At 42.1% G+C, this 15,306-nt stretch overlaps 1 protein-coding gene across 2 annotated transcripts; it reads right to left on the bottom strand.

Annotated features, from left to right (window-relative positions):
- Window positions 1-6,003: 6,003 nt before the first annotated feature.
- On the bottom strand, window positions 6,004-14,418 carry LOC4341189 (cyclic nucleotide-gated ion channel 1). 2 transcript variants are annotated; one of them, XM_015787602.3, is made up of 8 exons: window positions 14,248-14,418; window positions 12,860-12,980; window positions 11,459-11,975; window positions 10,810-11,022; window positions 9,248-9,522; window positions 9,041-9,152; window positions 8,230-8,466; window positions 6,004-7,066 (listed from the first exon to the last, which is right to left on the bottom strand). In XM_015787602.3, the coding sequence occupies exons 2-8, from the start codon at window positions 12,889-12,891 to the stop codon at window positions 6,368-6,370; spliced, it is 2,085 nt and encodes a 694-aa protein (XP_015643088.1). In that variant the 5' UTR covers window positions 12,892-12,980; window positions 14,248-14,418; the 3' UTR covers window positions 6,004-6,367. The 2 variants fall into 2 exon arrangements, with proteins under 2 accessions (XP_015643088.1, XP_015643089.1); XM_015787603.2 differs by lacking the exon at window positions 12,860-12,980.
- Window positions 14,419-15,306: the final 888 nt, after the last annotated feature.

Here is a 15,306-nt window from a genome sequence, read left to right as displayed (position 1 = left end):
ATTATTTCTTAGTATTGCAAATTTTCATTCAATCTTTCACCATATTTCTATTATTTAGTTTTTTTATTATTTATTTTGTAGAAATATAGGATATCAATATGACTCAATTTTCGGTTTTAACCATAATGTATTTTATTTTTTCAGATAAATTTTGCAAAATTATTTATATTTTTCTCTTTGTTATTTCTTTACTTTTGTTTATCCTATTTATGCTTGGTTCTGTGTGCCCATTAGCTTGAGAAGGCAATTTCTTGTGTTGTAGCAACGGCGCCAGATCACCAGGTCCCAGGGCAGGCATGGGTGACTGGGCTGTACACGCCAATGCACCTTTTCTTTCTGTTCTTTTTTTCATTTCACGGTGAAACGTCTAGGCTGTTTCCTCTAAATGGACACGTGGCAGATTCCTGGAGGGGGCATTGCCAAATTTAAAGAGATCCACCTGGCCCAATAGGAAGCTAGAGTTTGGTCCCTGAAATCGATTTTACAGATAGTTTCAACTTCTAGAAGGTTCATGGTGTTTTATGGGCTTACGAATAATTGGACATGGGACAAAATCTTCATGGGCCTAGATGATAAAGCTGCAGTGCCGCTGTTTCTTTTAATCACGTTCACGAAAAAAGAATAAATTCACCAGCCGACCCACAAAATTTACGTCGAGTTTGTATAACATCCCTAATCTCTAATACAAAAATCTTCACCCTAAACTATATAAAACCGTGCACTTTCAGTCCTACACTAATATGAATCTCTAGTTTTGCTGACATAGTATCCTAGTCAGCAAAATAAAAAATAAAAAAATTATGGCACCCACATGTAAGTGAAAAAAAAAAGTGGGACCCTCATATTTTCTTTATTGTCAATTCTTCTCTCCTCTTTCTTATCCTCTTCTCTTCCCTTCTCTTCTCTTCTCTTCAGTTATTCTAGGGCCGGTGGCGATAGAGAGGGAAGAGGCAGCCAACGAGCCCAGCCGAGCTCCGCCGCCGCCTCGCCGCCAGCAGGGAGAAACACAATGACCGGGATTCCCGCGGCGACTCAGTACGCCGAGAGTGCGGCGGAGGTGTCCCTCGTGGATGCGCACCAGACGTCAGCGATGGGACGGAAGAGCAGCGCATGGCATAGGGGTTGTTGGGGTCGCCATTGGGAGCTAGAGGGAACGGCGCGTACCATGCAGAGAAGGGCACGATGCCGTGTAGCCTCCTTGCAGATGTTCTCATCGGCCGCGCGACGGTGCTTGATGGCGGCATTGTCGGTGGCGCAGCGAATGCGATGTGCGGCGGGGCAGGCAGCGCGGAGGGGGAAGTGGAGTGGGGGTGGGAGAGGAGGAAGGAGAGAGAGTCGGCGTGCGCGGTGGCTGCCATGGTGGTGGGGAAAGTTAGGGCGGCGGCGGCGTGAGCGTGGCGAATTGTAAATGGACAATGCTGCAAATAACATCTCCAATTATCAACAGCCATCATAATGGCCAAAATTATTTTTCATAAATAGAGAGTTTCTGATTCGTTGGGCCTAAAGTCTTGTTGTAATAAGCCACAGGATGACCATGCTGACTCAAAACAGCCCCAATGCCATAAGCAAGCATCAGTCTCAAGCACAAAGGGACGACTAAAATCTGGTAATGCCAACACAGGGGTAGTGGTCATAGCTTGTTTCAGTTGGTCAAAAGCCAGCTGTGCTGCATCAGTCCAAACAAAAGCTTTTTTCTTCAACAAGGTTGTCAAGGGTCGAACAAAAATACTATAATTCTTCATAAACTTCCTATAATAACCAGTCAGTCCAAGAAACCCCTCAAAGCAATAAGAGAAGTTGGAACAGGCCAAGCCACCATTGTTGCAGTTTTCTCAAGATCAGTGCCCACCCCTTTAACAGAAATGATATGGCCCAAATATTCCAGCTGAGAGCAAGCAAAGGAGCATTTAGATTGTTTAGCATACAATTTGTGTTGCCTCAGCACCAAGAAGACTTGCTGCAAATGAGCTAAATGAGTCTACAAATCTGGGCTATAGACTAAGATGTCGTCCATGAAAACAAGAACAAACTTCCTAATGAAAGGGGTAAAAACTGAGTTCATTAAGCACTGAAAAGTTGATGGAGCATTAGTAAGACCAAAAGGCATAACACGAAACTGAAACTGGTCGTGATGTGTCTTAAAGGCAATTTTAGGCTCATCCACTTCCACCATTCTGATATGATGATCCAGCCTTAAGGTTCAACTTAGAAAAATTATTGTGTACCAGCAAGTTTATCCAACAACTCATCCACAATGGGCATAGGGAACTTGCTCTTAATGGTAATAGCATTCAGTTTGCGGTAATCAACACAAAAGCACCAAGTCCCATCTTTCTTCTTAACCAACAACACAGGTGAAGCAAAAGGGCTCATGCTCGGTGTCACCAAGCCAGAATCAATCATTTCTTTCACTTGTCTTTCAATCTCATCTTTCTAGAGAGGAGAATACCTGTAAGGCTTGCTGTTAACCGGTGCAGCATCAGGCAACAAGGAGATGGAATGGTAATACACTTTGTGTGGAGGCAATACAGTTGGTTCCTAAAAAATGTCATGAAATTCCAAGAGTAACTGATTAACAGAAGAGGGAAGTGGATGTGCAAGACTAGGAGAAGAGTGCTGCAACATTGCAGCAGCCCATATATCACAACCTTTCTGCCACTTCAGAATCTGAAGGAGAGAAACTGACTGGAGTTCAGTTGTGATTGCAGAATCTACCACACCCTGCAATGAAATCTAGCTACCTTGATAATGAAATTTCAAAGTCTTCCAAGCCCAATTACAAGTCATATCACCAAGTCATGCCCAAAATAGCATCATGACCACCCAATTCAACCACTCTCATATCAAAAACAAAAGTGTGTCCTTGAATCCACCAAGTAAAGTTAGGTACAATATATTGACAAGTGAGAAAATCCCCATTAGCTACTCTGACCATAGAAGGAGATACAGATTACAAAGGTAATCCCAACTGCTGAGCAAAGTGCAGATCCAAAAAGCTATGATAACTACCAGAATCAACCAACATTAACAACACTTTGCTATGCGCCAAAGCTCTCAATCGAAATGGCTCGAGGATGATGAGCACCTGACAGTGCATTCAGCAAAACATGACATTCATCCACTTGATCAGATTCTTCCTCAGCAATCACTGCATTCAGCAAAGCATCTTGAATGATTTCAGTAATCTGCATTGCTTTGATTTGGCCCAGCACAGCACACTTGTGCTCAGATGAGTACTTTTCACCACACTTAAAAAAAACATAACCCATTATCCTTGCGAAAATCACTCAATTGCCAAGCCTTCCACGGTTCAGCTTGTTCAGGCTTCAGCCCCAAAGTCTCAGTCCCAACTAGCCGTTCCACTTTTGGCACAAATTTCTTAGCAGGCAAGCGCTTCATAGAAGGGGAAGAATCCAGTAGCAGCCCTTCCTGAGTCAAAGCCACCGCAGTAGCTTGTTGAATAGTTTGTGACAGCTGAAGCAAAACCGCATTGCGAACTTCCTGCTTAAGCCCCAAAACGAAACGAGATACTAACATCATGCCTCCCACTGAAGGATCAAACAGTCTGACCTGATAAACAAGTGAATCAATTTGTTGCTTATATTCAGCCACTGTACCAGTTTGAGTCAACAACCGCAGAGCTAAAGTTTTCTCTCGGTGCGTGTTGCCCTCAAACTCATGAATGACTACATAACGGAAATGAGCCCAATCACTGACATCCTCCACCAGTTTAACAGACTGATACCACTGCGCTGCATTGCCATACATATGCAAAATAGTAGCAGACACCCAAAAAGTAGCAGAAATTTGGTACATCTTAAAATAAGTCTCACACATATCAATCCAAATATGCACATCCGGCCCCTCAAAACGCAGAAAATCCATTTTCGGCAAATACGACTTAGCCCGCCCCCCATCCTGAGCTCGATGGCCCTCGCCGTCAACCCAATAGTGTGCGTGGGAACCAAATCGAGGAGGTGGTGGTGGTGGCGGTAGTGGTGGTGTTGGTGGTGCACCAGCGCCCGAACGCGAGACCCCAGAAGAAGAACCAAGAATACTCACAAGATCGCCTGAGCCCAAGGATGATGACAGCGAAGACAGGTGTTTCTGAAGGCACACCGCTTGCAGCTGCTCCTGCCGCAACTTCCCGACCAAATCCATCGCGAGATCAACCTTAGTGACCACCTGATCCAGGCGACCACCCTGCTTCTACAGAGGCGAATCAAGTGTCTCCAGCTGCGACGTAAGCGCATCCAGCCACTCCAGAATCTTCGTCTCCCTGGTCTCCAAGGACTGGCGCAACGGAGCACTGAGTTTGATCGGCGCCGTGATGCTTGTCTCCTCCAAATCCAGCCGAACCAGAACTGGACTTACATCAGCCTGTCGGTGATATGGGCCCGGGGATATTAGCACCATAGGGAGGAGGCTGCCCCCGGTAGCCACGTGGCCCTCCCCCCAGGGGCGGTCGGGCCTAAGGCAGGGCGGCGGCCACCCCCTCCATGCCTGGGGGTCGGGCTATCCTAACCCCTTCCGCGCGGTGCCACGTGTGCTGGGTTAGGTGGGCGTCCCCAGCACCCACCTAACCGCATTTAAGGCAGTCTGAGCAAGCGCACCACGCCGCATTAAATGTGGCGCGGTGGGCCTACCGGACTATGACCGGTCTGTGACCGATCTATGACCGATGTGGTTAGGGTAGTGCGCCTGTGCACTGGTTGCATATCAGGCGGCGTGTCGCCTGACACCCCCTGTCACGTCGTGATGATGAGAGGCTGCTTAGCCTCTTATCACAACCGGAGACGACTTGCCTAACCCGGTCAGGGTAGGGTTCCCGTTTCCCGGCGCAGGTGAGGACCCGAAAGTCTTCACTCATTATGACGTGCGTGTCCCCCGTGTCAGCCGGACAGATTTGGCAAGCCCCACGCTGCAGCAAGGCGTGCAAGAGACTTCCAAGGCAAGTAACAAGACATGCATTTAATGTGGTTATCCTCCCTGAATAGGCTAGGTGGGCCCATGTGGTATCCCTTGAGATATAAAAGGAGTTCCAGGCCTACTTAGGAAGGAGATGGGCCCTTTTCACTAGAGGAGTCTCCTGCCCCTCACCATCAACACCTTCTACTCCAACTAGGAGATTTTGTAATTCCTCACTCAATCAGCTAAGCACGGGAGTAAGGTATTACGCTTTTCAACAGCCCAAACCTGTATAAACCCCTTTTGTCTCATCATTCTTGAGGGGCCCGACCCCCTCTACACCGCCTTTCTCACCGAGTCCTCGAATCTCACCCACTTTTCCCGGCCAAACCAATAAGGGGGACCTCACTGCCCTCCACTTGCGGAGTTCACCCTCCGACACGGCCTCACCCAAGGGTAGCCGTCAACCGGAACACAGGGATTTTACCAGCCGGATCGAGAGAATATGAGAACAATGCAACCACGAACAGCCTGAATCTGATACCACTGTAACAAGTCGCCGCCGCCTTCGCCTCTGATTTACCAGATTCGATCCAGATTGAGAAATGAGGAAGAGAGTTTGGGGAAGAAGACAGCACGAGACAGAGGTAGAAGAAGAAGACAGAAATAGAGTAGTTGAGGAAGAGACGTATTCTTGATTTCAGCTATTCGATAACGTTTACAATACTCCTTCCCACATTATAGTCTCTCTTAGATGGGCTCACAGGCCAGACTTTCATGGGCTCGCAGGCCCAGCACATCGACAACCTCTTGCGCTCACTGTAACCCGTCACACAGGCGTGACAAGTTCTACAGTAGCTACCTACTATGGATAAAACCCACCGTATGGAAAACGCATGGTACACGTTGATAACTGATTAATAAAGTACAAAGGGGTATCAAGACAAGGATACCAGGCTTCCAGCGGCTAGAACATGCATTGCTTTATGACTTCACACAAGGAAACCAGCAGTGCACGCTAGACTGTGCCGGAATAAAACAGGGACACTTTCTTTTTTTTTTCTTTTGTCTAAAATGAGTGGTTGACAAATCTTTAACAATCCATTAATTCTATATCATGTCAATATATGTGAGTTAAAACAAGTGTCTCCGTTACAATGTGATCTTGCTCCGTGCCTGGACTTCAAGAGCCTGATGGGAACACGGGATGGAATGCTCACTACACTACTATAAACACAATTTGTATATAAACACCTGATGAATAATAATTACACGTATCACCTATTATCATACACGAACACATATACAGATCTTACAGAAAGATACAGACACCTATTGCGATTTTTTCCTCTCCTTAATTTGTAGGTCTAGTGTCAACTGAAAGCAAAAACATCAGCAAGTAAAAAATGCACAAGCCATGCACAAAAAATTCCTTACGCATTCGTGGTAAACAGAACTACTGCTCTTCTGCAGCAAAGTTGGGTTCTGCTGGTTTTTGTAACAACCTTGCAGGCACACTTTCCTTCAACCGAGCCTTGCGGGTGGCATTTCTCCTCAAGATCCGCATCATGTTGCCAGCGAAACGCGAAGCATATATCGCTGCCCTGAAGCTGAGAGTTGTAGCACCGTCATTAACGATTGCGAACTGCAACCTCTTCTCCTTCTCGCGTAGAGAGTCTTCGATCTTCTTTCTGCAGTACCTATGCCAGGCTGCTTGTATGAAACAGGCTGCCCAGGTTCTCCAATGCTGCGAGTAGAACTTAAACGTGTGCTGGAGCTGTTTGCTGTGTAGCCGTCGGAACTGGGTGGCCACAAACTTCAAGTCTTCAGCCCTCAGGGCAAAAGCTTCGACTTCGGACATCGTCTTCACTGTCCTGGTTGAGCTAGGGAGGCTGGAAACTGACGTGGGGTCAAGAGCCCAGGTCAGGAGCTCTTCGCCACAGAAATCTCCACCTTTCAAAACATCAGAGTTGAAGAAGCCAGTTCTTCCACCATTCGTTGTCATACTCATGAGATTACCTCTCATGATGAACAGCATTTCATTTACTGGATCCTCTTCACGAATTATGCAGCTACCTTCTGTATAAAGAACAGGCTTTAGGCGGTCGCACAAGGCATTCAAGAGTTGATCATCCATGTTTTCAAACATTGGAACCTGAAGCAAAGAAAAAAGAATTGTAATATCATAACGGGGGGAGATGGTCTATGTCCATCCATAGCAGGGAGATAAATGATCTACATTCACACACAAAAGATATTAACACAACGGTTACTGCTGCAACAGATTCAAGGTTTCCCTGGAACATGTCCCCAAAGAACCTCCCTAGATTATGGCTCCGTTTGGCATTGTTGTCCTGTTTAATTTACTCCTAGTTAGTTAGAAGAGTTATTTACTAATTCCAGTACGATTTTGCCATTAATGCTCCAACAAAATTTTATACATCCAAAAAAAAGAAATAAACACGTGACCTTCAAAGCCACAGCCAAACTGATGACTTGCTATGGTGCTACTAAATCCAATGCTGTGAAAAAAGATGCCTATAAGCGTAAATGAAGAGCATTTCAGATGCATAGAAACTACAGAAGTTGGATGATGGAGCTGATTTCCGATTCACCATGTAAACCCCAGTGACCCTCGTCCTTTACACCCTTCCCACTGCTTCCCAGTTTAGTAATGCTTTCTGATGTCTGAACCCAGAACCTTAAAATGTGAAAAGATGACCCATAACTAGTACGCCAATGGTTTTACATTACTTAATTTTCCAGTTTCTACGTGAGTACCTCAAACACATTTCATGCACTGAAAATTTCATGCTAGATTACTGGTGTGCACCTAAAGCACGCGACTATTGGAAGACCTACATCACCACTTTAGAGGTAATTGGCTTAGGTTCAGAGCAAGAAACAATGACACCTTGCAACACATAAGCAACTCTACAACTATTGAAAAGAAGGTAAAAGAAGCCTTAAGCTTTCATTTATGTGCCTTTTGGAACATGGTCTTTGTCATTCTTGAACAACCAGGATACTTTTATGTCATCAGCAATTGTGAGGAAGATGCAATTCCGGTTTTAAACAATATAGCATGATGAGCTGCATGGACTGAAAATATTATGCTACAATAAGTAGAAAACAAATGGTGCTCAGCCAAATCTCAGATCATATTTCTTGGGTCTGCTACTGTAACTAGATTTGGCTGAGCTACGTGAAAATGGCCAAATTATTTACTTAACCAACATATTTTCTGCAATTGGATAAGACACAAAAATAAGACTACTACAGCAGGTTACTCTGCAAAAGAAGCTTGTGAGAACATACCCTCATAAGAAGTGATAAGCAAAGATGCCGTTTTATAGCCCTCCTAAGATCCTTGGGGAGGTTCATAAGCAAGAGTTCTTCATCAACCCCGCTCGTCTGGTGCCATCTATATTTTTCATGACGACGTATTCGTTCCTTGAGATTCTCAGGAAGCAGTCGATATGACATCCATTGATCTGTATCACGGCTTTTCACTCTCATTTCTTCTTCTCTCAGATGGGCTGACTGCAAATAGGTCTGTAGAAGTCACAAAAAATGGAAGGATGAGTTAGCTACCCAAATTACGCATTTATCATTACGCAGCAAAAACACCTAATTTCATTCAATGTCAGGGATCCTGTGAAACATTCTTTGTAGTACAAGACCTGAACCATTTTGTACAAAGACTACTGTTGCAAATAAGGACTGATGATCTTATTCCTACCAAGATTATGCTAGTCTTATCTCCAAATGGTATTGGAATGAACACTCGAAACCTAGCACAAGGTTCCATATCTTTAGTTTCATATCCCTAGGAGATAAAATAAGTTGGACTCATTTTTCTCAGAATTAATTTGATTTATTATTTTTAAGTTTTCCATAATTCACTCATAAAAATATTCTCTGTTGTTCTGGGGTATATCTTTAGCAGCAGTATATAGCATTCATGTTCTCTTCAATTGATTATGTAGGCATTAGACACATAACACACTTAAAATTTTAGCATATTTCTGATTTGCAATGCAAGTTCTATTATGAAAAGCTTGAATAATAACATAAATCAAGAAAATGACTTGTAAAATTAATAGCCAATGAAGCTAAATATGCGTACCTGCACATTACCAATTAGCAGTGCAAACAGAACCAAGCCTGATATTGAGACAAAAACTGCAAACAGATTCTCCCATGCATAAGTGCTTGTCTTAAGGTTTTGGCCCAGAGAGCTGCATTAAATAGACCAACACATAAATATAGGTGGCATAGAGAAGTTTATTGGTTCAAGCAGAAAATACTTTAAATGTTTCTGTTTTGCACAAACCTAAGATTTTGCAGACCCCACCAAACACAATAGAATAGTTTTGCCAAAAAATTAGTTGATTGCGAGACATTATTTAGAGCTGGCACATAAATTCCAAAGTTCGGATCTATATCGTTTGAGTCGATTGGAAGGCAAGCAGTCCGTAAGATCGAGTTTTCCTTATCCCCACAGTACAAATATGCCTGATTACAGACTGTACTATTATTACTACACATGTCTCTCCAGCAGGCATCTTTGCGTTCAATGGAAAGCAAGTACCAGAGTGCTCCAAGGACCTGCAGCAGTTCAAAGATTTGTCATAAATATATAAGGTGCATGGAAATATTTAATTATATCCAATTTAGTGGCACTGCAGTTGCAAAAGTATCCCACTTATGAATGAAGTCAACTAGATGGTTGCATGGGCCACTAATATTTTAATTATTTGCCAATTTAGTAGTATGAAGTCAAGTTTCATAGGCCATTCTTTGGTTGTGATTGTCCATGACATTCCAATTTATCCACCCAGTCCTCCAAGTTTTCCGACTATGGGTCATGATTGTCCTTACTCCTTTGAACCAGTTGAAGCACTACAAGGACATGCATATCAAACGAATTGGCCAAGCCAAGAGATCAAGGGTCAACACCGATTAGTCCTGTACAGGCGCTGCTCCCGGTGGATCCAATTTTAATTTTTAATGAGGAAAATTTGAGGACACACACACATCTGGATGATACATCAGAGCCCAACAGGAGCCTCAAGCAAAACTTGAGAGACCAAAGTGTTGTTACCCATAAGGATATTATAGCCATTTTTTTTACAGAAAACAAAATCCATGCATATTATTTTCTTACCAATATTACGACTTTTATTTTGTAAATCTTGACTGTTATGACTTCCTAAATGACACCCATCAGGAAACAGATATAGAGCCAATAAAGCATGTAAATAGAATCATAGAAAAATTGGACAACATTGTTACAAATATGCATTGATGACATTGAAATTGGTGTATATGTGATAGAATATCTCTTGAGAATTGACCCACGAGAAACAGGATGAACTACTAAGCGCTAAGTATCAAATTTCATTGAAAATATTTGGTACATGATAGCTGATATAAACTAATAATTTATACTGTTACAATTAGAGTGTATTTCAGATTGGACAAACTAAAATTTTGTTTCTCTCGCAGAGAAATGGATCGAGAAAATGTTGGACAAAATCCTTTTCCTTATAATACTTATGTAACTTAAGTAAAATAAACCTTTAAAGGTTACACCATTGCTTTCTGTATACAAATTTAGACAACTTTGCTGATGAAAACCACAAAACAAGAGGTGTTTATGGCTCTGGTTTGGCAAAAAATAAAAAAAAATGAGACTACACAAGTGCTATTCCACCCATACCACACATCAACCAGGTTAGCCGAATTTATTTTGATCAATAATAAATTCATGTAATCTTTACAGGAAATTGATCATGTTTTCAGCTTTCCACTATTGCAGTTAAATATTGCTCTAGCAAAGGACAGTTGATTTGGCATTGTTGACTATCCAGAGTTATTGAATAGAATACTTACATGACTGGCGAGCAAGTAAATTAAAAGGTTCAAAACAGCACCAGCCCATGGTGTCTCTGTAATTACCCCAGCAGACCTTGTGATTTGGAGATACAGTGGCCTTATTCGGATCAGCCGAGGCACATATTGGCATATAACTATAAACATCAAGATATTTTTGGCTTTTGTAACCTCTGAGCCTCCAAGATTAGGTAGCACAACCAAAATAACCACCTGGTAACAAAATTGACCATGCTTACAAGCTTGACTGAGAAATCAAAGGCGCATAACTTAGTGCACTATTAAGACTGCAAAGTCATAGAAGAAACAGACAGAGCTCTTTGTATATGACCCCATTTTTCTAACATGTGAATTGCATGTATCAGAGTAAAATCAAAATCTTTTATTTTTCTGATGTGGTATCTACCAAAAGTGCATCCTTACTAATCATCCCATGATACCAATATGTGAATTCCATTATATCATTATAAATCATAAAAGAGGTGAATATCTATTATTTTTCTCATGTAGGGACTATCAAAGGTGCATCCACTAATCATAATTTATATGTATATCACCAACATACCATCATAATTCTAAAGAATCATGTGAACTATACTATGAAATAGTTCCATACTGAGCTTAACTAAGTACATGGTATGCGGAGTACCTGAGGGAGGGGTAGAACAGCAAAGACATCGATCAGAAAATATGTTGACAAGTATCGCTTTGCTATTGCATATCTATCCTCAACCAAGACACCCCGACCAAAAGTTGTAAGAGAAGACGCAATATAACCTGTCCTGAACTGAAATATGATATGGAGTATATAGAAGATATCTGTGAAAAAGCGCAGGACACTTGCTGTGATTTCCAACTTTTTATCCAAATACCAGCATGTGTTGTTGTCATTGATAACCGGAATATAGAAGAACAATGGGTCCACAGAAACTGCAAAGATACATGACAAAACAAATATCTTGTTCCAGCTTTGCAGAAATGGTCCCTGAGGATGAAGAGTTCTAGTTGTCAACTTCCTTTCATGCAGCACCAATCTCTTTAAGGTTTCAGAATGCACAAGGTTTCCTAGGAATGCAAAAACTCCAGCAGTTCTTTCTTTAAGTGAACTTAAAGCATTATGCCTCCGTGGTGACATAACTGACTGCTCAGATCTCCAGTCCTCAAATCTGCATACATGGTTAAAAAAAATACAGAATAATTATTACATCGAGTTTTCAGTAGTTGTTTTCAATATTTACTCAAAACTTTAATGGGTCCCAGGACTTTAATATTCATTGATCAGGTCCCTAGAGACCCAAACTTTTTTTCTCTCTTCTCTCTTCTCTCTTACTTCAACTACGTTATTTTTACCAGCAGTCTTCATTATTTACTCAAAAATTTAATCAGATACTGGTGTTGTCATTTCCATACATTTATATGTCAGACTTCTTGATGATCTTGAACCGAAGCTAGATTTCTATTTTGGAAAAATTGGAGAGAAATTATTGCATTCATGTTTATATGCTGCAAAAGACAAGGAAATGAGCAGTAACAATCGTTCCAACAAGTCAATCCATGCCAGGGTCTCTCAGAGGCCAAAATGTCCAAAACCATCATGTGATGAAAGTAGAAGCATCGATTTTTTTTTCGAACACGCAGGAGATATGCGTATCATTTCATTAAGAGAGAAAGAAATGCGAGGGATGCAAGATTTAAACAAACCCTGACACCCACCCATCGAAAGTCTTACAGAACACAACACACACCCACTCTAAAACCGAAGAAACTCAAGCCGACCTCCCTAGGGTGCAAGAACTACTGCCTTAGACAACAGCTTTTGGAGTTTCGAAGCTCCCGCCAAACACCAAAGTGTGGCCTCATTATTGACAGCTTGGATCACATCCACCACACTAGTGTAGAACCACCAAATTACCATTGCTCTTTAGAAATCACCAAACCCTCTCCATGTTTCATGTCCTAAACTTGTTACTATAAGTTATGACACAAGACATTTGACAAGCCTTTATTCTTTGTAAACTATTTCAAACAACTGGTGATGGAGGAAACTGACCTCACATATTTGTCCTCTCTTCCCATCATCATTTTCCAAAAATCCACCAAACCAAAGGTTAGCTGCTAGAACAGCTTTATTGATTCTACAAGGGTGGCGACATTTGCATACATGGAGTTCCCTGATGATTATCAAGCATAATTGAGTAAGGGAAGTAACGCGTATGCACATGAATATGGACACAGAACAAAGAACAGCAACATAATCAAATGGAAACAGTAAATTTAACTTTGTTATGTCACAACAGTCAGCTTAGATTTTGTGCATGGACAATCACTCATCACACCTGACAGGAAATGTCCATTTGATTGTTGAATATTGAATGATTGCATTTAGCTAACTGGACAATAGATAGAATGCTGAAGTGGTGATTTGGTGTTTCCCTCGTGTAGGCAGGCTCCATTTGGTATTGCGGCGGACTGTGTTTCATTTAGGGCAACAGCTTTTTGGGTATTCCAGTGTTTGGTAAAATGCTTGTATTTAAATCAAAAGTTAATTTTGAGTTTCAAATTATGACTATTTTTTAATTCAGATAGAGCTTATTACTTCTTTTTAGTAATCATGTTAAAATCAGCTTCCCACTATAATACAAAGATGTTCTAAATGATAATATTATTATGTTGTGAAAATATGAAATAATTAGGAGAGACATGAAAGTTGGATGATATATTTTATCAAACTATAATTTGATTGATCCCATAAAATAAACTAAACAGCTATAGCTTATAAGAATCATTTCCACAGCAAACCTAGCCTAGCCTAGCCTTAACATATATAACTCTGTATTTCTATCCCTCTCTGTTATTTCGGAGGGAGTCGCCATCAAATACATGGTGGTTAAACTTTGCAAAGCATAGATAAGGTATGGCTGCCGAGTATCTCAACTCCCAAAGTGTCACACCAATTTCACCCCGATGAACAGATAAGCAGGAAAGTGACAGTTAGTATATGAAACATCAATTACCACCAGTGCCCATAGTCGTTCCGATTAACAAATGATTAGAATTACCAATTGTGACCTATTTGTTCCCTGTGATGATAGGTAAAAGCAACCGATCAAGCAACTAAAAAAATTCTAACCCACCCAGTTATAACCATGGCTTGGCCTGAAAGGCTGAAAACTCCGCAGCCGCAAACCAAACCCCCAAAACCTGCTGACGCCGCGCTACCTATTCTAGACACACGAGACCACAAAAATTCGCTAAGAGAAAGCAAGCAGGGCATCGTAGCGAAGAAGCAGTAACAAATTAAGTCCGGCCTGAGGCGGCGCCTTGCCCCCCTCAGGCGGCCTCCCTCCCTCTGCCTCGCATGACGCCACCGCCCCCCTCGGCTGGCTGTGGAGGGAGAACCCGCCGCGCGACGGAGCAGGGGGAGCGCAGAGGCTTTACCTCGGAGGTGGTGCGCGCGGATTGGACGGAGGGGTGGGGGGGAATTCGGTCCTCCTCCGCGTCGCGGCCGGGAAGCCGGCGGCGTCCGCACGGCGGTTGGTGGTGGTGGTGGTGGTAGTGCGGTGGAGGTGGAGGGAGCGATGGAAAGCGGAGGACGAAAACGGGTGCCTTGGTTTCGTTCGTGCGGTTGGGTGTGGGTGGAGTTGGACTCCACGGCATGGCGGCGACGACTAGGCCAACGGTCCACGCTTTGCTGGCCTGTACAGTTTTGTCCTAATCGTGGATTCATTTTTAAAGGATATTTTTTGTGAAAATTAATTAGGTTTAGATTTTTAAAAAAAGTAAATTTCAAGTAACTACAACTCTATTGTCTAAACTATAAAATAGTATGAAATTTTACTACATAGCTACAATGTTAATGAATACAATTATCCCAAAAATACAATCTTGTTACAGTGTTACCTTCTAATGTTACTAACATCATAGACCTAACTATCATACAAATAGAATTTGGCTAGAGCGAAACTGGACAACTTGTTGATAGTCACCGCGGTAACACATCCTATTGTAGTAGTATGTTACGTCATACAAACGCGAGCGTCGCCTTGGTCATAACTTGGTAAAAGGAGGAGGCATCACTTCTCCCGAGTCATGGCCATAGTGAGATGTCAAGGAAGAGAATATGGAAGGAAAGGAAGAAGTATCACTACCTCCTTCCATTCCCTTCAACCGTATATTGAATTAAACGAGGGAAACATAGTCGAATGGCACGTGTGGAGTTTACTCCTCTCTCTACTGGTTAGTTGCTATTGTTGTGTTGCAATGGCGGACCCAACATTTTAAACTTGTGTATTCGAAATAGGAAGGGGTAAAAAAAATTTGTTCGTACACCTAGAAATATAATAATTTGCTTGTATAGCATCACACACTAATAATTATATAACATAAAGAGAATATAGCATACAATTGAATATAAGTTCACACATTGATATAATTCACCATCAGTTGAAATTGTTTAACATATAAAAATACTAGTTGGTGAATGTATCGAAGTGCCAA

The sequence above is a fragment of the Oryza sativa genome, chromosome 6, assembly GCF_034140825.1.
Source record: "Oryza sativa Japonica Group chromosome 6, ASM3414082v1".
Classification (NCBI taxonomy): domain Eukaryota; kingdom Viridiplantae; phylum Streptophyta; class Magnoliopsida; order Poales; family Poaceae; genus Oryza; species Oryza sativa.
Note: the sequence above shows the minus strand (reverse complement) of the source record. Positions and strands in the feature narration are given on the sequence as shown.

What these genes read in the sequence shown, in the direction of transcription:
- LOC4341189 (XM_015787602.3), bottom strand. Translation starts at nt 12,891, where the DNA reads ATGATGATGGGAAGAGAGGACAAATATGTGAG. An exon ending in TTTACTTGCTCGCCAGTCAT is followed by an intron (nt 9,523 to 10,809) that starts GTAAGTATTCTA and finishes GAACTGCTGCAG; the next exon opens with GTCCTTGGAGCACTCTGGTA. An exon ending in GCTTATCACTTCTTATGAGG is followed by an intron (nt 7,067 to 8,229) that starts GTATGTTCTCAC and finishes TCTTTGCTTCAG; the next exon opens with GTTCCAATGTTTGAAAACAT.